Consider the following 21605-nt stretch of genomic DNA (forward strand, 5'->3'; position numbering starts at 1 on the left):
AACCATTACCCACTTCCCCTCATTCATAAACTCCAATAAACCATTACCCACTTCCCCTCATTCATAAACTCCTAGACCAATGACACTCTGCCCAAATTTTTACAAAGTTAGACCTACATGGGGCCTATAATTTGGTGCTAGTGCAAGACAGAGATGAGTGGAAAACCATCTTCTGCACCCATTATGGATTCCTGGAATAACCAGTCATGCTGTTTGGTCTCTGTAATGCTCCCATGACCTTCCAGCACTTTATCAATGACATTTCCCAGGACACGCTAGATCAGTTCATTATTGTCATCTATCTCATTGACATCCTTATTTTTCCCCACAACCAAGCACAGCACAAACAGCGTATACAGACATTCTTAGAAAGGCTTCGCCAACACCACCAGTATGCCAACTTAGAGACGTGCCAGTTTAACCAGAACACAGTAAAGTTTCTCAGCTACATCATCTACCCTGAAGGGCTCCCCCTGGACCTACACAAAGTGACAGCCATCATTGACTTGGTGGTACCCAGGGACATTCAGGAGGTGCAATGCTTTTTGCGCTTTGCCAATTTCTACAGTCAGTTCATCAAGGGTATCTCAGGGATGGCCTCCCCAATCACAGCCCTCCTGCAGAAGGGACCCCATGTATCTTGGACCCCAGAGGCACAAGTGGCTTTTGAGTGCCTAAAGCAGAAAGTCATTACAGCCTCCATTTTGATTCACTGCAACCTGGGCTGGCCATTTACAGTAAAAGTGGATGCCTCATGCTGGGAGCAGTCGTCTCCCATATGGCCAGCTGCATCCTTCCACTTTTTTACTCATGCACGTTCACCCCAGTGGAACAAAATTATGTCATTCCCAATAAAGAGCTACTGGCCATCACAGCAGCCTTCGAGGAATGGTGGCATCTCCTGGAGGGTGCAGGTTCCCAATCCAAGTCCTCACAGACTACAAAAACCTGGAATTCCCAAAGACAGCTCAGCACCTCAGTAGACCTGCTACCCTCCATACATTCCCTGCTGACCCATGATCTCTTTCCAGTTCAGATCTCCCAAGCCCTAAACAATGACAATGCCCAGACTTCCTCAACCTTCATTCTCCATGAAGGAATTCTGGATCACAAGGGGTGCATCTGTGTAGCCGTTGGCCAACCCACGCTGCAAGTCCTATGAATCTGCCATGATGATCCTCTAGCTGGTCACTTTGGTCAATTCAAGATGCAGGCCCTGGTGTCAGAGTTTCTGGTGGCCAGCCCTCCACATTTCGGTAGCAGTCCTGTGACCTCTGCACAAGGACCAAAAACCCTTGTGCAAAACTGGTTGGTCTTCTTCAGCCTTAGCCCACTCCACCTCGAGCCATTGTGTTGATGGACTTCATCATGGAGCTGCCGCCCTCTCAAGGGTACACCACAATTCTAGTTGCAGTCAATCTCCTGACAAAGATGGTGCATTTTATAACATCTGGTGGCCTCCTCACAATGCAGGAAACAGCTCATCTGTTTAAAGACAACATATTTTGCCTTCATGGGTTGCTCACAAGTGTAATATCTGACCAGGGGTCCCAGTTAGTTTCCCACTTTTGGTGGGAATTTCTGCACCTCCTGGGCATCAAACCTCACACCACAACTACTTTGCCTCCTTAGTAGCAATGGTCAGACAGAGAGCGTCAATCAGGTCCTGGAGTAGTACCTAAACTGCTTCCTAAATCACCACCAGTATAATTGGCTGACACTCATTCCCCATGCAGAATTTGCCTAAAACAATTCCACACATGCCACCCCAGCAGACCTCTTTCTTCATTAATTATGTGTTTCACCCTTGGTAACATCTCCAAATCCTCCTCAACTTGCCAATACCCAGAAGTGCTGACCTTGCTGCCCACAAGAACTCAGGCACCAGTCGGAAGAGGCTAGGACAGAGATCCATGCTGACCAACACCATCAGCCAACCCCGAATCTGAATGTATGGGATAAGGTTTGGCTGTCTTCCCAAGATCTGTGATTCACCCGTCCATCTGCGAAGCTGGACCACAAGTACTTGGGGCCATTTGCAATCATGGAAAAATGTAATCTGCTAGCTTTTCAACTGCAATTGCAAGAATCCATCAAGCTCCACCCCATGTACCACATCTCCCATCTGAACTCTTCATTGAGAATCCCTTCCCACACTTCACTACTCTTCCCCATCCACCAATAACCAGGAAGGGCCAAGAGGAATACATGGTGGAGTCCAGAATCGGCTGGACCCCACTACCAAGTCCAAGAGATTCCAATATCTGATGGACTGGGAGGGATACGGTCCAGAGGAGTGTTCGTGGGAACCTGCAGAACATGTCCATGTCCTGGACTGTCTGCACACTTGAGAAACCCAGCCCAAAGTCTCCTGGGAGGCAATACCAAAAGGAGAGGGTTGCTGTCAGGGACCAGGCCAGCTAGGATCAGCTGCTGGCCTGCTCCCTCCCTTCACTGTTAGGTAACCAATAAGACCATCTGCACCGCCGTGGAACTGATGAAATGGACATAGCCCCTGATTATCTGCTGGTTTAGCAGCCATGCTTATAAGCCTGGCCCCCACAGCATATCAGCAGCAGCTCAACATGTACCATGCCTGCAGCTGCACTTGCCCTTTTCCAGCCCATGCTCCAGCCCATTCCAGTCCCTGGTCCTGCTTTCTTCCAGCCCTGCGCCAGCTCACTTCCAGTCCTTTCTTCAGCCCCTGCTCCCCTCCAGCTTCAGACTTCTGGCTTCAAGCCCCAGCTCTGCCTCTGGCTTACAACTCTGATTTACCCCCCAACTTGGCCATATGATTTCTTTCCCTCCGATACCTACCCTTGGGTCAATTCCTGGACTCTGCCCACCCTGGACCCAGCTCTAAAAGGTAGGCCATACTCTCACTTCCACAAGTAGACCTGACCACCCACAGCCTGGTCAGCTCCAATTTTGTTGCAGGAGAGATCTAAAGGAAAATATCATGGGGTCCTTCTGGAGTTCTATGCATGGGAGAAATTGCCAAGATGCAGCATGATAGTATATTTGACAAGCGTTGCAAGCTGAACTTGTTGGGTTTGAAAAGCTACAGCCTTGTCAGAGACCTTCACAAGCAAAAAGCAGCCTTTGAACTGCATGTTACATGTACCAGACTGCTGCTGACCTGCCTCAGATGAGAATAATACTGACAGAACCAACAGATTCTCCTTTAGCTAGAAAGGAGGCTCAACTGCTCCTTGAGTGGTGTTTCCCATTGCCATTGATTCCTCACAATTAAGGATTTTTTTCATTTTGTGTTTACTCACTTGGCTACTCTTTTGTATCCTGCACGGTCCACATTTGGTCTTACAATTTTTATTTATTCAAGCCAATATATGCTTATTCATCAGGTGTGTTTACTTTAGTTATGGTCGAGATGGCACTGTCATTCTAAGTGTCTATATTCATTGGCTTATACATTACCTTCTGGGCAGAAATTTCTCACACTTGTTCTCATCCCAGAAATAAACCCTATTTTGCAAAGTTAGAAGAATATTTGCTGAGTTCTTTGGGAGCCTCAAATAAGCTATGCTGCATTTTGACAACAATACTTCTATTTTTAGTCCCACTGTTTTTATTTTTAAAAAAACCCTGAAATTACAGTATAAGTGTAAAAATTGTCTTCCCAAATTGGTCAGAAATGTGGGAAAGGTGCAAGCATTTGTATCTGCATTCAAAAATGAGTTTAAATTGTGTGCCTGTGATAACATGTAATAAGGTCCACACTATGTAGTTTCAGCTGCACAGAACTCCTTCAGAGTGAAATGAGAGAGGAGCTGTTTGGCGGCAGAAGGAAGGTAGATAAAATAGTTCTAGGCCTATTCCAATGGCTTTCATCACTGTAGCATCTGACTGCTCCACAACATTAGTGAATTTAACTTCCCAACACACCTTACTGGAAGGTAAGGTGATACATTATGCCCATTTTACAGATGGGGTACAGAGGCACTGAAAATTAAGGGGAAAAAATGCCAAAAGTATCCACTACTTTTGAGTACCCAACTTCAGACACCTGGGGCCTGATTTTTCAGAGACCTCAGCATTTTTATAGCACTTAAGATGTTCAAGCACGGCTCTCAATGCACAATTAGTGGTCATCTGTAAATAGTTTGGTTTGAAGTGACTTACCCAGCATCACATAGGAACTCTGTGGCAGAGGCAGAGTTAAAATTCAATTTTCCACGGTGTCATTCAATTGCCTAAGCCACAATATCATCCCTTCTTTTCCTTTCCTTTCTTTTCTTGCAGTCCCCCCGATTTCCAGCTTCTAACCTCTCTGCTGTCACCTCGAGCTGCATTCTCTTCCTCACACTGCCTCAGGGCCAACCGGGGAGCATTGAGAGCACAACAGAGAGAGTCCCCTGTCTCAATTCCACTGCCCAGTACCACTGAACATCCAGCAGCTGGGATGAGCGATTGCAGAGGAAGTCCCCCTCATTCCCTGTCGCCTGGGGCTAGAGCAGGCTCAGTGCAGATAGAATCTTCAGAGACTTTAGTTGCTGACTTCTAACAAGTCTCTACTGAGCATGTGCAGCCATTTTCAGATGCTTAAAACTCAGCTAGGTTTGGGAGGATTTTCATGGAGAAGGCAAAAGGCACCTCGCTTCCTGGGAAAAACTCTCTCTAAAACACAGCTTCACCACTGCAAACAGCAAAACATACCAAACACAAATAGCCCCAGCAGTGCTGTCAAAAAACTAAAAACATATGCATGACATGCCAAAAGTCTAAAAATCTGGGGGGAAACAGCATCAGCATTCCCTCCAAAAGGCCCTAGTATAAGCACTGACAATCAGCCCTTCTTTCGTCACTCTAAGCCCTGAAGGCTCTTTCCCCAGTTCTGCCCACGAACCCTGAAGGGCCTTCTTCCTCTGTCCCTCCTCAGAGCCCTGATTCTTGCTCTTTTCCATCCGCTTTCCAAGCCCTGCGCCATTCCTTCTCCTCCTGTGCCTCCATTTAGTACGTTACTCTGTTTGCTGCTCTGGATTGGTGGTGCTCCTCTCTGTCATGTCCCTAGATGGATAGCTGAGAGCAGCAAGCACAGACACGAATTCCTGCACATGTTCAGATTAACATGCCCGTTTCACTCATACGCAGGCTGGACTGGCTGCAGCTTGACTCAGATCCTCCTCCCTCAGTTCAGAACAAAGGGATGACTCTTAAGTGTGACTCGGAGTGGGGCATCAACTATGACTTCAGGCTGAATCGTCTTCTTTCATGACTAGCTGATACAAGAGACTGAGCAACTCCACTGGGCTGGCAGGCAGTGGGAGTCCATCCTGCTCTTCTCTCTTGTGTGGACAGATTACAGAGCCGAACAACATATCTACAACCCAACTGCTAAGAGGGGCCAAGGCCAGAGTCAGCAAATGGACGAAGCTATAAAGTCCAAGAAAAACCCATGTAGTTGTCCTTTCCTTGCAATGCTTCTCCCTGCTCTCCCTGGCAGTGGGCCCCCACCATAGATCCAAACTTTGTGGATCCTCGCTTTTCCATTCTGGGGCCTAGATTTATCGATCCTTGGATCCTGCCTTAATTTACCCAGCAAATCATGGGAATTTATTACCAGAAAAACAGTTTGTTTTCTTCACACAACTTGCCTGATATGATTTAGGTATGAAAGCCATAAACATTAGATCATGTTTAACAGGTGCCGTCTCTTCTGTTTAGTCCCTCATTTCATTTTCTCCTTTTGGTGGAAGCAGGTGGAATTGAAATTTTCTCACAGTTACTCTGCACAAAGAACAACTCTGCTATCAGCACTGAAGAGGTGGAAAAACAACCACAGAAATACAAACAGGATGGACACTGAAAGTAGTTCTGCCAACTCCAACCACTCAACCTCAGTTAGGGTCCAAAAACTCCTGAGGCTGGTTTGAAAATCACAAGAGTCTAAAATAAAATAAATGTTGGGCTCTTTTTCTTTGCCTCCTAATATTTGTGCCTTTAGGTTACACTTGGGTCACATTTTCCAGCTTTTCTCCACAACCGCAAGGGCTAGAAACTTACCTTTTTATTTAATTAATTAAAACTTAGATTCTCGTGACTCCAGGAGCTGGGGCTTTACAAAAAACACTAAATATCACAAGACCTGCAATAAAATCTTGAGAATTACCAACACTGTGATAGGTAGAATGGGGCTGTGATCTGGCATGCATACAGGTTACAGAGGAAAAAGGAAGAAGGTGAAAAGAAAGCAGAGGACTGTAAAAGGGAAGAGGCAGACAGTAAATAGTTGCAAAAGTGTTTAGCTTCTGATCATCATGAGTCACAGCCTCAGCTGTTATGACTCTTGGCCCAGAATATTCTAAAGAAGTTCTTGGATCCCTTTAAAGATCTCTCACCCCCCATCTCTGCTTGAAACAGTTCAAGCCTGAAATAATTCAATTTTGAGTTCAATTCCACTAGCTGTAGTGGCATGATGTATTATACAGGTGTTACCAAATTTAACACATGGAGTATGTGTGTATACTTTCACAGTTTCATTAATACGGGTAGATGGGGTTCTACAAGGGTATATGCGCAGCATTCCACCCTTTGGGGCTATTGACATCAGTCTCTTTAGCAGACTCACTCACCAACAATATAGTTAGCTGAAACCTGAACAATGAAATGGGTGACCTCAGATTACTTTAATTTCTCCCAGTTGGAAGTCTACTGCCTACCTACAAAGAGTGTAACAATTTTTGAAAATTACTAGACTGATGACTGCCTGGTGATCAGTGACAGAAATAGTAAATTATAAAAATACATATAAAATGTGGTCAGATTGATTTTTCTATAATCTGTGGCTCATAATAAACAAGTGCACCAAACTTAAAACTAGCTCTAAAAGGAACTTAAATAGTTGAGCTCTGGTAAGAAGGACCGATGACCTTTTGTTGGTCTCTAATGGAAAGGTCAGAATACGTATTTCTGTACAGCACACAGCAATGGGGAATGAACATGTTACCAACTTTCAATACTGTAGCTTGCGGAAACATGAAAATTACCTTGTCATCTCTTTGAGGCTGGGACTATGGTCACAATTCTTAGAGACCTAAGTCCCATTTTCAAAAGTGGAGACAGATTTTACAGGTATTTAGGCACCTACAGAAAGGTGCCTATGGGATTTTTAAAAGTGCCTAATCGGCTAATGTGCATTGATTTCAATGAGCGTTAGAATTCTTTAGGCTCCTAACTACCCTTGAAAATCTATCTTCATTTTTGAAACTGGAACTTAGACTCCTAAATCACTTGGGCAATTTTGAAAATTTTACTCTATGCTTTAGTATATACTTGGAAAACACCCAGAACGCTGTGGGTGCTGCCCTAATGCTCTAATAATAGTTTCAGTGTCACCCTTGTAGAAGTGTCTGTTTTATATTAGGGTATGTCTACACTACCCGCTGGATCGGCGGGTAGTGATCGATCTATCGGGGATCGATTTATCACGTCTAATGTAGACGCGATAAATCGATCCCCGATCACTCTTCCGTCGACTCTGGAACTCCACCACGGTGAGAGGCGGAAGAGGAGTCGACAGGGGAGCGGCGGCCGTCGATCCCGTGCCGCAAGGACGCGAAGTAAGTGATTCTAAGTCGATCTAAGATATGTCAACTTCAGCTGCGCTATTCTCGTAGCTGAAGTTGTATATCCTAGATCGATTCCCCCCCCCCCCCCCCCCGGTGTAGACCAGGCCTTAGATTGCTCTCCATTACTGAGTTGATAGATTCCAGTCAAAAAGGAGAGATACAATTCCAGCAAAGTGAGTTCCCCAACAATTATGTCACAGATCCACTCTGAGACCATTATGTCACAGATCCACTGTTCTCCTTAACCTATGAAGATAGGACAAGAAGCAATGGGTTTAAATTGCAGCAAGGGAGGTTTAGGTTGGACATTAGGAAAAACTTCCTAACTGCCAGGGTGTTTAAGCAATGGAATAAATTGCCTAGGGAGAGTGGGAATTTCCATCATTGGACATTTTTAAGAGCAAGTTACACCTATCAGGGATGATCTAGATAATACTTAGTCCTGCCATGAGTGCAGGGGACTGTACTAGATGACCTCTCGGGGTCCCTTCCAGTCCTACGATTCTATGATGGCATAGATCTTGCTTCTCCGCTATGTGGCTGAAATCTTCATGGTGCTTTATGCAAATGCACCTTACCCCTAAAATTAATGAAGGTTGGAATTTTTGCAAAGAAGCACCTGGAGCAGATTTTCAAGGGCTTCTTGCAATAATCCCATTTCCCAACCGTTCAACTGAAATTAAAATTGGAATTTTGTGGCCCTTCTTCACTAGGGATCTAACCTGGAAAATACCTACCCGACCAGTCAGGTGGGATTGCACTCAAGCAGCTGGCACGAGCCACTCCTCCTGAGTCACTGCTATTTTTAGGGCTAGCTTGAGCAGAGCTAGCATGTGGAAATTACATCTCCCAGCTGCTGTGTACATACACCCTCAGAAAGAGCCTGTAGCTTTCTTTTCTCCTTGGCATCTCTCTGTTTCATACCATGCATTGTGAGTAATTTTATGCTACACTCCCTTGATTTATTTTCTTGAGAGCTGCTATGGGTGCAAAATTAGGGAGATTTTAAGGATCTAAATGAATAGCTAAGTATGACATATGTGACAGTCAGCTGTAAATATATTCTGATCCACAAGATAACATTATTCCTGTGACAGTGGGGGATCTGACTGGTCCCAGATTTCAGCACAACCATAATAGTTATGGGGTCATTTAATTGGGTCAGTATAATCACATGCAACTAAACTTTTACTTGGCAAAGACGTGACTTAATCTAATTAAAATGTCAAATTATCTCAGCAGGACTGAACACACAGAGAGACCAGGATTCAAAAAGAAAGAGATGTGTTTACTTTCAAGTCACTAGATAAGCAAGAGCCTATACAGGACACCTTGAACAATTAACATTTACTATTTCAAGCAGAACCGGCATGTAAAAGGATTTTGCAGCATCACCCTTCAAGTACCATCAACATAACAATAGCCCTTTGCAGATGGCACAGTTCTATGTTAAAGAAGCCAGTCCCCAGGCACATAGGTCTGGGGTTTGGATTCAAATGTCCCTGGAGTGAGAGGGGATGGGGGCAGGTTGCAACTGAGGTTCCAGGTTGTACGGGGAAGAGGGTTGGAAGTGGCTTTCAGGCACAAACATCTCTGGAGGCATTGGCAACCAGGGTTTGAGCCTGAACATCCTCGGGGGTGCACAGGGATGGTGGGAACCACGGATCAGGCACAAACATCCCTTGGGGTGTTGGTACCCAGGGTTTAAGCATGAAAATTCCTGAGCATATACAGGGGTGTTGAGAACCAGAATTTGAGCACAAACATTCCTGGGGGTGTACAGGGGCGTTGGGAACTGGGATTCAGGCACCAACATCCCCACTGCACACGGGGCTGTTCAATCATGAACATTCCCCAGGTGATGTGGGAACATTGGGAACAGCAGGGTTAATCATGAATGTCCCCAGGGGGCAGACAGGAGCGTTGGGAATGGGGTGTTTGATCATGAACATCCCTGGGAGTGCATGAGGACATTAGGGCTGGGGATTTTAGTCCCAAATGTCCCCGGGATGCGCAGGGTGTTTGGGGCCAGGCCAGAGTTTAGGCGCAAATGTCTTCAGGGCACTGGGGTGGTTGATGGGCCCAAACCCTGGATCCCTTGTCAAGACAGCGGCTGGAGAAATGGATGAAGGGGATCTTTGCAGTCTGTTGCTGGCCCTCCTCATGCAGCAGCCTCCTCTTCCTGCTGATTCAACCCACGACTGCAGCTATTCCACCATGCTCTGTAGCCAGCTCCCCACACCCACCTCCCTGCTGTTACTCTCCGCCCCTGCTCCCTCCCCTCCTGGGGCCGCTGCTGGAAGTGGAGTCGCGTGAGCCACCAGTGAGGTTTACACATAGCAGCACACGACAGGCGCGTGGCAAAGAGCTTGCAGGAGCAGCAGTTGGAGTCCCTGCAATCTGGGACTGAGGCGATGGATAGGAAGGACATGGGGGCGGGGGGCTGTTTGCTGTTCAGTGATTGCATGGCCTAGATCTGATCATCAAGCAGCGGAAAGTATGTGTGGGGGGTGGGGGCGAATCCCAACCCCCACAGCAGTTGCAGTTTGCGTTGAACGCCCCCCTCTAGACACAATCAGCCCTGAGCATCTCGGGCAGGGATAAGGTGGGTGCAAAGTGCAAGGGGAGGAAATGTGTCAGCAGCAGCATCTGAGAGTCGCAGAGCAAACTCAGACGGGAAATGAGCTTGCAAAGTGCACCCAGCAAAATGATAGAGGGGATAAGTTGCTTCTATGGAAACTGCAGGCTGATTAACCAAAAAACAATCACTTTGATGGCAAAGTTTTAGCAGGAGCCGGCTTATGCTTGGTTTCAGCTACATTCCCCACTCTGTAAGCACAATGTGTTTCTTGTTATAGCCAACAACAAAAAATGGGACACAGGTTTTTTCCTGTATGGGCTACATCATAATATTAAGCTGTTAGTTTCGTTCTGGACAAACAATCTCTTGTTGCATCTTTGAGATGGAGGTTAATGAATTCCCACAGATGATGTTGGCCAAACAGTGGTCAGCTTGTGACTTGATTTCCAGCATCATGATGTGAGGGGATCAGTATAGAAAAGCACTTTGAAGGGAAGAGGCTGCCTACAGCAGGATTGTTTCTACAAGCTAATTGTACTAAGTGCAGCTGCACAAAGCTGGATCAACAGTAATAGAAGGCGGCGCAGACTTCCTGACGCCAGCCCTGCAGAGCTCCCACCAACAGACTGGCAATTCCAGATTGTTTTCCAGACCTTATCTCTCCCAAGTTAAGTTTTTTTGTTTGTTTTTTTTAATTTTGTGACCGGAACAAAGTAACAGGAAAATCCTTTGTAAAAGCAGAAAACGCTGTTAAAGATCAGTGTGCTTCACAGAATTTGTAACTAAATATTTTGCATGCAGGCTGTCCCCCTTCTCCCAAAAGTCTAAAACTGCATTCTTTGAATGGATCTGAAAGGTGAGACAAACAAAAAGGATCAGGCAGTTGAAAACAATTGGTTTGGGAGATATTTCACCAGATACATTGAAAACCTCTATGTCAAAACATATTTAGCCAACATACTTTTTTTGGTATGTTGGATTGTGGCAATAAGGTGAAGGGACAGGATTAACAACAGATTTTAGTAAAGTCTGATGATGTATAACTATGCAGCAGTTAAAGGCATTTATAGTATTTCTAGTTGGTTTTATTACAAATATAGGGTCTTGGGTATGAAAACTTTCAAGATCTTTAATCATAAGGAAAATAAGTGACTGATACCCAAGAGCCCATAGACGGGCTCTGCTTCTGAGGAAGCACTCCATTTTCCCAAGACTTCTTGTGAGAGTCAAACCCACGAGGCAACAACCTGAATTCTTATGTAACCCAGAGGCTGTTTCCTAGAAAACCACAACAATCTGCATGGTGAGAAAACAGGGTCGGGAACTTTTCAAACATCTCTGCACTGCACAGAGACGGAGCAGCGGTTTCTTTCCTTTCTCGTTATGAGCTCATTACTGTTTCACACACAGGACCAACGGGGCAGGCAGGGGTTTCATTTCTCCGCTGATAAGGACCAGCCCAGATAATGCTAATGACCATGGGCGCTTTGGAGGGCAGAAGCACCGCGGGTGAGGCTGCCGGATGCAATACAGGGGGGTTGCCTCTGGTTTCCAGCAGGACCCTGCCTCGGCCAGCTGGAGGCGCGGGGCGGGGCTCTCGGCACAGAACGAGCCCCCCTGCGGGAATGTCCTGCGGGGCCGGGGGGGGGAGCAGCCGCGTGGGGCTGGGAGCTGGCGCCCCGCCTAGGGCCCCTGTTCAGCTCTTTGGGGCTCAGGGCCCCACGCAGCGGCGGGGAGGGGAGGGGAGCGTAGCCCCCCTCCCCGGCTCAGCTCGGGGTGTCCGCGGTGCCCCCGCTGCAGGTGCGCCCGGGCGGGGGCGGCCAGGCCGGGCCCCGCAGCCTCCCACAGCCCAGGGCTCAGCCCCGGTCTCCATGGCAGCCGCCTGAGCGGCGCCGCCGGGCCCGGCCGGGGAAGGAGGGGGGAGGCAGCGAGGGGTGATGTCACGGGGCTGGCGCCGCACAGTCCGGCCCGGCCCCCGGCGCTGGAGCTGCGGGGGCGGGGCTGCGCCGCCTGGTCCCCGCTCCCTGGGGAGCCCGCAGGGGAGAGCCGGGCGAGCTGTGGCTCTCAAGGCGGGGAATTCCCCTGCGGGCCCTAGTCCGGCTCACTCCGGGGGACCAAGGTCCCCGTGCGCCAGGGCGGGGAGCTCCATCCCGCTCCGCGCCCCAGGGGCTGGGGGTCCGTAGCCCCGCTCACTACAGGGCGGTGCCTCTCTCGGGGCACTAGAGAGAGGGGTGCCCCCTGTGGGAGTGATGGGGGTGGCTCATGCACTAGGGAAGATCCTTCCCCCCACTGCGGGGTTGTGTGCATTGGGGGGAGGGGGGAGGAAGAGAAGTAGAGCACCGCTTTGGGTGACAGGAGCTGGCATACTTTTCTTCAGATGTTAGCAGCAGCATTTTGAGGTTGGGAATAGAGAAACAGATACAAGCTTGGGACTGACATCTATTTCTAAAGTACTCCTGATCTATTTCTAAGGGAGTCTCACGTGGAGTGTCATCCAGTCCTGTTTGCAACGTTCTTTGAGATCCTTAGGGGAAATGCTACAGCAGTTCCAAGGGGTACTGTTTTCTGAGAATCCCTGCACAAAATCCATTCACCTTTGCACAATATGAAAATAAACAAAATCCAGGGCTATGTGTAAAACTGCTGGGACAATTTGGACTACAACAATTAGCCAGGAGGGGTGGGGGGAGTTTCAAAGTTTTAGTGGTCGATCTGTCTATTGTAAAATCTTCCAAGAGTGAAAGACTTTCAAAACAGGTCTTAAAATCAGTCCAAAAAATGACAGAGTGTAAACACAAATCAAGAATCCCCAAGCAGAAGTGGAGTTTGTGTGCTCTAAACACCACTTTTCATGCAGAAAGTACACGATCATTTGATCACAGAATCAATTAATCTGGTTAGTCCCTCTTCATATAACTCCACTCTATAAAACAAATTTTTTAAAAATGTGAAGTGTTAAGTATTCAATACGGAAGAATGAAACCAACTATGAATGAACCAGTCCTTTGCAAAAGTCTAGGAGGACGTTTCTGTAACATTGTTTCATTATCCAGGGATGGCAAATAATGAGAGAAACATGAAGATATTTGTTGATATTGGCTATTATTGTACCAATAATAGTGTCAAAACAAAACCTGTTCCGCTGGGGCACATGTGGAACAGAAATACAAGCAAGTCAGTAGGGTAAAATCTGTGATAGTAAATCACCAGATTTAATATAAATGAGATTTTGTTAATTTAGTGTTTTAGAAGGATTGGAGTTGCAGTCAGTATTTGTTTATTTTAATTAAGCTGTTGATTATTTGCCACACAGGTTTTTCTTGACTGTGCCTTTTAATTGTACTTAAACAATGTACTTGTCTTCTTGTAAGATTGAATGGAGAGATTCACTTTCACCCTTCACATTTCAAAATGATTGAATTGTGTTCCTGTCAGGCTCAGCACCGCCTACACCCCTAGATAAAAGCCCTGGGGCAAATAAGCTTGTGTTGCAGTCAGCAAAATGTCCTGTCAGAGACCTCCCCAAACACCAGCTAAGGAATGTGACATTAATTGGAGGAAAATATTGATTGATCCCTATAGAGCTCTGCATCCAGTTCCCAATAATGATCCCTTCCCCCCCCCCCTCAAATGGAGTATGATGTAGCTATGCAACAAGGACCCAACAACATGGATAAATCAAATACTTGTGTGTCTTCTTAAATACAATTCTCGAATACCCACACCGACTTTACGTCTATATATTAATGTAGTGTAAGTGGTTTTAGTGCAATACAGAACTATGTGTGTTGGAAAATTTAACAAGTTACAATACAATAATTTTATATCATATATAATTTCCATATCTAGACATTTACAATTTCATAGCTTTAGTCTTCCTTGAGTAGTCCGTGACACCATGGGAATTAGTTCTGATAATCAGCAGTTGAGTGCAAGACAAAATGTGGAAAATGCGATTGGGCAAAAGGAAAATTTCGAAGACTGTTTCTCTCATCAAAATAATCACTGTATGTTTGTAATGTTTCTGGAAGATGTGTTTCACTGGCTTCAGCAAAAGCAAAGATGCAAAAGTACAGTACAGTAAGTATTTTCATTTGTCACCAGACTCAATCTATGCAGAATTAATTACAGTCACATCACATGCACTGGTGGGTTACAGTTCAGCAGCCTTTCAGAGGTAATATGTGTAAATGAACTTTCAATATTTGCCTAATGATCACCAATTAATAGCAACATTTAAAATAGCCCTATCCTATTTATGAGACAGCAAGCTAACAGTGCAGTGACTTCTTAGTCTTTTAAAGCCCTGAGCTATTAGCTCTGTAGCGGAGTATTCTGTCATTATAGGAAAAAGTTCCAGTTGCTCTTGTTCATTTATTTACTTGACTTTTTTATGCTTATACCTCCTGCAGTGCTTCAGCTTACAATGCTTATTAGTGAAGCTGACCGCTTATGTACGCAACCATATTAAAAAAAGAAAGACCTGTTTGTTACTATAATTCAAATTGACTTTCAGGAAGTATCAGGCTTCACTGACACCATGTTACAACTGCAGACTTTATCTGGTTATGGTGTATTCTGCACTTAGCATGCTTTATATTGTGTCCACTCCTACCCCACCACACATACAAATGCTGATAATGTGCTTATGCTCCCAAAGCCTAGTTCATTTTCAGATCCTAAATTTGCATCATTTTTCATTCCAACTTTATCCAAGCTAGCTCTTTAAAATGAAGAAGAAAATATTAGGGGAGTGTCTGTTGTACTGGAGAGGGCTGAGAGCTCTGTGATCAGACCTGGCTCTTTGCAACCACAATGCAAAATGCCCATTTCATTCCTTTCTCAGTGGCTTTGTAAAATGAGTCAGGAGGGCTCAGCAGTTACTGTACAGTATTTACTATCCTCAGCTGTGCCTAGAATAGGCACACCCCCTTCCCTACGATTGGCTCAGAATGCGGAAGGCCTGAACCTTCTTTTAGTTTTTTTTGTACCAGTGAGAATGTCTCCCCGCCTGATGGACACATTGGGTGCCTCCAATGGCAGCAAGCACTGGCTGGATTTGGCAGCTCCTGAGCCTGCAGTATAAAAGCAAGTAGAGGTAGCTTGCTGCTTCATTCCGAGCTCAGACAGCTGCTTAGAGAAAGAAAAGGAAGGGAGGCAGTCAAGCAGGCAGAGAGATCCCTTTCAGTGTGTGTTTTCTGTACCCTGGAAGTCGGGCTCTCTCCTAGTATGAAAGCTTTCAGTCCTGTGAGATCCGTCAGGAAAAACAGCCTCTCTGAACACACCCTGGGAATATCCCGGAGCAAAACCCCCGTGGATGATCCTATGAGTTTGCTATACAACATGAATGACTGCTACTCCAAACTGAAAGAGCTAGTGCCCAGCATCCCTCAGAACAAGAAAGTGAGCAAGATGGAAATCCTGCAGCACGTTATTGACTACATCCTGGACCTGCAAATTGCTTTAGACTCACACCCCAGTATTGTCAGCCTCCATCACCAGAGACCAGGACCAAATCCTTCCTCCAGAACTCCTCTGACCACCTTAAACACAGACATCAGCATCTTGTCATTACAGGTAAATGTCTTAGCCCTGGCTGTATGCAGTGTTGTTGTAGCTGTGTTGGCCTGAAGAAGAGCTCTGTGTAAGCTTGAAAGCTTGTATCTCTCAGTAACAGAAGTTGGTCCAATAAAAGATATTACCTCACCTACTTTGTCTCGTTAGCCCTGGATGGCTTTCTCCCTCCTTGTTGGCTGTCTTCATGGCCTATATGCAGTGTCTGAGATTGGACCTTAATAATGATAATGGACATTGCTGTTAGGAAGTCAGTATTAGTGATGTATCTTTTATGATAGGGAGTGACTGGCATGAGAAACAGTTGCATATTTTTTTTGTAACTAATACTAATCATTTTAGATTGAAATAGATGAAAATGTCCCAATTGCTAGGCAGCTCTAGTAATGTTGGTTGTCATTGTGAATCTAAATTGTGACATGTCATATGGAATGAGCTTCATGCTCCAGAGTATTTTGTATTTTTTGTTGTGCTGTTAAGATATTTAACATTGCACTGTTTTGTTTTATTTTTCTTCTTTGCAGGCATCTGAATTCCCTTCAGAATTAATGTCAAATGACAGCAAAGCACTTTGTGGCTAAATTCAATGGTGAGTGTTTGTGGCTCTTGGTTTTCAAAGAATAAATATAATGCAAAATACAATTTATTTTGGGGAGGGAAATGTGTGTTTGGACTTGGATTTAAGACACATTTTAATTTATAATAAAAGTAACAGGTTTATCAGAGGATGCCTTTATAACCAGTAATCAAGCCATAACGATTGCACTAGTAATTCATTTGGGGGTAGTCCAACTGAAAGTGTATTTTCACCTTTGCAAATAAATAGTATAGACTGTTTGCTCTGATACTATCCCTTTGTACTTAAATATATCACCACATGATGTAAATTCTGTGATTATCTGTTCCTAAAACCCTAACCTTCAGATGAAGTGACTGATTTAGTTGAGGATTTTAGCATAATCCATTAAATTTTGTGATGTGGGATTGTCTGCACTATCAGTTAAATAAGTGTCTGCTTTTAATCAAATAATTGCTGTAAGAGGCAGACTGGCGCCTCTGAGCAGTGCAGTTACAGAGATCCAAATAGAGATTGGACTGAGAATCCTCTTTCTCCCCCTCCTACTGAACGTATGTTATTTTAATGTTTAATTTGTGCTTTTGAGGGTGTGTGTGTGTGTGTGTGTGTGTTTTGCATCTGGACGCCAGGGTTTGCCCAATCTTTGAGTGTTTGGTTAAATGTTCAAACTGTGGCTTCCTCTCTGGCGCCAGTCTGTCCGGATCTCTGCCCTGTTAGCATTCTCCTAAATACTCCTCTTTTCAATCTTTTGCAGGTGTTTGCTGACTTTTTTTCCCCACAAGAAAATGTCTACGGGATTTTTTTTTTTTTTTTTTGTTTTTTACTTTTTTTTTTGGTTTTTTTGGGTTTTTTTTTCCCCTCTAGAAAATGTCTACGGGATTTTTTTTTTTTTTTGGGGTGCTGAACTTATTTTTCAGCCGTATCTGGAGGGGGAATCTACATCTAATTAAATGGACCTTTTAAAACTAATAAAGAAGAAAGAAACTGAGATCTCTCCCCACCCCCTCAACTTGGACTGATCTTAGCTATTTATGAAGAGACTTTTAAATGCCCTTTCCCTAGTCGGAAGGTGTCCTTTATATACTATTCCCAGCATGGGGAGTGAAACATAAAAACTCACAAGGAATTGCCCATTTTAAAGCAGACTTTGCCTTTTTTTCCAAAGGTGGAGCGTGAGTAACAGAAGGATCCAGTGTTCAGTTTCTTAGGGAAGTCCATGGTCAGAAATGACCTTTTGACGCAAGCCTAGGATTGAATGCTGTGTATATATTTATATATAAAATATATATATATATATATATATGAGAGTGAAACCTTGTGAACTCTTTAATCAGAGTTTTCTTGTATAGTGGCAGAAATGTACATTTCTGCAAAAAGTGTAATGATGTACTTAATCATGCTAAACTTTTTATAAAAGTTTAGTTGTAAACTTAACCCTTTTTATACAAAATAAATCAAGTGTGTTTATTGAACTGATTTCCTGCTTTATTCTTGGGGACCAACAGTTTGTTGGGGACGGAGGTGTTATAATTTTACAAAGTAACAGTTCAAATATGTGTAGAACATAAATAATAAAATTACTATGTTACTATTTTTAATTCTTGTAATTTGACTAAATCTTATTTAAATATATGTTCCAAATTTCTAGCCGATCACCTTATAAACAGTGTATAAGGAATTGCCAGAGTTGTGGATTACTACAGAGTGTATGCCATTGGAAATATACACAAAAGTAGTTAGTCCTAAGAAATTCCCTTGGTGTTTGATTCCCCCCCCCCCTTGTTGATGACTCACTTTCAGTTCTCCAGTAGTGCTGCCCAAGATCTGGTAACTTGCTTTTGGAATAATTACACAGAATTAAGGGTTGCGGCTGGCTATTAGTCTCCCAACCACTTAATTTCTGCAAAAGGCTTTGAATGCAAAAGTTGGTGATGCGTTAACATGTGATTTGGAATAATGAAGTGACTGTTGCCTTTCCACACTGGAATTTACATGCTTCCATGCAATAGCTCAATGAAATGGGTTTTCTAATCAGTTGCAGCAGCTTCTCCATATGACTATTGAGAATTGAACTGAATCACTGCTGTGTTACTGATTAAACTTTGGCTGGTCCTAGCATTAACTCTTTCTCCATCAGAAAGAAATTAAGCCTGTAATGAGACTCAACATTTTTAAAAGCAAAGTGTGATTTAGTATTTCTTATGTATACACTCTAGTACTACTCAAGGGCATTTGTTGTACTGTACTTGTCCACTGTAAATTACCTGTCTTCATTTGATTTATTTTGTTGCCATAACATAAGAGGGAGGGTGGGGATGCATTTACTTGAACCTCCTGGTATTGAATTCTAGTTTAAACTAAACTATAAAGTTTCCTAAACTGGGAATTCTAAATAAGTAGACTTCAAAGTCCTATAATTGAATGGAGTTACACCTCTACCCCGATATAACGCTGTCCTCGGGAGCCAAAAAATCTTACCGCGTTATAGGTGAAACCGCGTTATATCGAACTTGCTTTGATCCGCCGGAGCGTGCAGCCCCACCTCCCCCCGGAGCGCTACTTTACTGCTTTATATCCGAATTCGTGTTATATCGGGGTAGAGGTGTATTTGCAGTGGAATGAGGGGAACTCTGATAATGGTCTGGGTAAGGACTGTTCTGCAGAAGGAATTACCTCAGGCCTGGTGGGTGGGGTTGAGATTTGTGCACTCTGAGGACTCTTCCAGGGAAAGGCACCGCACCTAAGGCCAGTAACACTTTCATCAGAGTGAACAGATGTGTGGGTGGTGGCACTACACAGTCTGCATCAGCTGCCTTTCCTTGCCCTTGACACCAAATCCATCCTCTGAAGCTGGGGAGAAAGCCAGCTCTGATCTCTTAATACAGAAGCTGCCCTGACCAATCAGTATTGCAACCCTTTGTGAGGGATCAATGCAATAAGAACACAAGCATTGCATTGAAAGTCTGGATTCAGAATAGGGTGAGGTGGGGGAGGAGAGCTAATCTACTGCTTCTCACACTACACCCACCTCCCTGTCAAACCAGTGATTAAAAGTCTACAGAACTGTAGCAAATGTTCAATGCCTCCTATGGACAAACCCTGCTACTGGCTCAGCAACAGTAGGGCTGCATGCAGTTTGGTCTAACTTTGCACAGTGAATGATTAACCCCATGGGAAAGTATTTAAATTAAAAAAAAAAAAACCTTAACTTCATTTACACAAGTCAATGTATCTTAAAGCCCCTAAAATCATTCCTGCAGATGAATTTTCTCTAACCCAAATCAGGCCCCAGGATTTTAATCTGTTTTGAGGTCTTCAGTCTCTTTTTCCCACAGTAACAAGGTAACACACACAAACACTGGCAGGTTCCCCCCTCCCTCTCAAAGCTGATTTTCCACCTAAAGCTTGAGTCAGGCTGAGGCTGTAAACAGGCAGCAATGCGTGTTGCTGTAAGGCCACTTTTTCTTTTTCTCTCTTTTTTTTTGGGGGGGGGGGGCTTATGAAGTTAAGAAAAAAACTGGCAGGAGCGTTAAGGATTACAGCATAACCCCTTAGAAAGCAAGGCACCGTGTTTCTTCGACACTTTTGAATTATGGGGTGACAAATACATTAGTAGACCCAAACTAATGTTTCTCACTCATGTACTGTCAAAACAGGAGCTTTTCCATTGCTAAGGATGTGGGGGTTTCTTGTGGGGGGGGCGGGGAAAGGGAGAAGAAGAATAGAAAACCACACCTGCTTTTAAAAATGCAAATTAAATTGTTTCCTTCTTCAAGGATTAACTACCTGTGATTTAATTTGGCATTTCCACCACACATTTCCTCTGACCAGTGCTTGGGGCTTATTAGTCACCTAGTTCTAAATTTACTAGAGATTCACACTCATTGGGTTCATACTGAAATTTTTATAGTTCAAAAGATCAACTGCAAAGTTAAAGCTTGGTCCCTAGAACTTTCGCATTGATGCTCATGTGAAGAATTGGGCCGCCCTTTTTTATATAATATTGGCCTCATAAGCCAAGCATACATTAAAAGTTTCTGCATGAAAAGGGAATCCTAGATCAATTACTTTTCACCCTCTTTCTGGGCCTGCTGTAGGCTATAAGATTATACTGTATCTGAATACAGCTGCTGCCAACAGTCATGTTACATGACTTGATGCTGAATATGGTAGATCAGGACAAATCATGGTCAACAAGTTAGTTAAGATGTGTTAGCAAACATGTTTATTAGCTGTAAAATGATGTGGCATAGACCAGGCATAAAAGTTGCAAATACAGCCACAGATTTAAGAGTAAAGGCCCCATTGGCAAACAAGAGAACCCAACAAGGGATTTAAGAAGATTCTCGCTCCAGAAGATTTGGGATGGTAAGAGTTCTTCAAAGCCTTTCATCAGGTTACAAACAACACAAAGAGCCCCTTTGTTTTTGCTGACCATTTCCAAAGCAGATGAAAAGGTTTCAAATGCATTGAAATATTTATCACAAGTCATTTAAAGAATCAGTGCAAATATTTTGACAAAATTGCTACAAAGAGTCTTGACTACAGATTAAAATTAGTACCTCTGAGTCAGATTCCATTCATGTTGGTCTCTTTATAATTTTTTACTCATATAACATGCACTAGCCATGGAGGGTGAGCACCACCTTCTGGTCTAGGTAAAGAAGGCAGATTCCCCCTTTTTTAAAAATGCCTGCTTTTCTCTTTTTAACTTATGCCTGTACTGTGCACAAATCATCTTTAAGAAAGAAATCGGTTGGTGCTTAAAATGTTAGTGAATAAGGGAAAAGTGCAATCCTTTATGGATTATTTTGAATAATTTTATAATTTCATCCTGCTAGTTCAGATGAAAATGTTTAAATTGGGTGAAAATCCAGTACATTACTTCTGTTGCCTGTGCTGATCCAACTTTGAAGTCTGAAGTTCTTAAAAATTTGGTACCTGAAGTCTGAAAGAAAGGTTTAAATGAAAATTAATTTTTTAAAATGTATTTGTGAGGAGTACAGCCATGTTCATACACCACGTCGATTGTTTTTATTTGTTTTGGGAAAATAAAAGAGGTTTTCCCACATAATTTTGTGTGTGTAGAAACTGGGGGAAAGTTATTTGTCCTATCAAAGGAAATAGTTTGTGGAAGAATACACCCTGGCATAATCCATGCCATGTAGGAAACATGTCAAGTATTAATTAAGGAGAATAATAATACTTATGTGTAAATCTCTCTCCCTTAGCAAGCACATCAGTAAACTTAAAACTGGGAGAGCAGCTGGAGAGAATAACATTC

At 43.9% G+C, this 21605-nt stretch overlaps 1 protein-coding gene across 1 annotated transcript; it reads left to right on the forward strand.

Moving 5' to 3' along the window:
• Positions 1–15203: 15203 nt before the first annotated feature.
• Positions 15204–17118, forward strand: ID2 (inhibitor of DNA binding 2). The gene is made up of 3 exons (XM_026655283.2): positions 15204–15747; positions 16269–16333; positions 17076–17118. The coding sequence occupies exons 1-2, from the start codon at positions 15400–15402 to the stop codon at positions 16323–16325; spliced, it is 405 nt and encodes a 134-aa protein (XP_026511068.1). The 5' UTR covers positions 15204–15399; the 3' UTR covers positions 16326–16333; positions 17076–17118.
• Positions 17119–21605: the final 4487 nt, after the last annotated feature.

Source organism: Terrapene carolina, unplaced genomic scaffold (assembly GCF_002925995.2).
Source record: "Terrapene carolina triunguis isolate 2854851 unplaced genomic scaffold, T_m_triunguis-2.0 Scaffold42, whole genome shotgun sequence".
Lineage (NCBI taxonomy): Eukaryota > Metazoa > Chordata > Testudines > Emydidae > Terrapene > Terrapene triunguis.

Bases quoted from the DNA above. Each gene is read 5' to 3' on its own strand.
- ID2 (XM_026655283.2), top strand. From the start codon at position 15,400: ATGAAAGCTTTCAGTCCTGTGAGATCCGTCAGGAAAAACAGCCTCTCT. The intron at 15,748-16,268 runs GTAAATGTCTTA...TCTTCTTTGCAG, and splicing joins TCAGCATCTTGTCATTACAG to GCATCTGAATTCCCTTCAGA.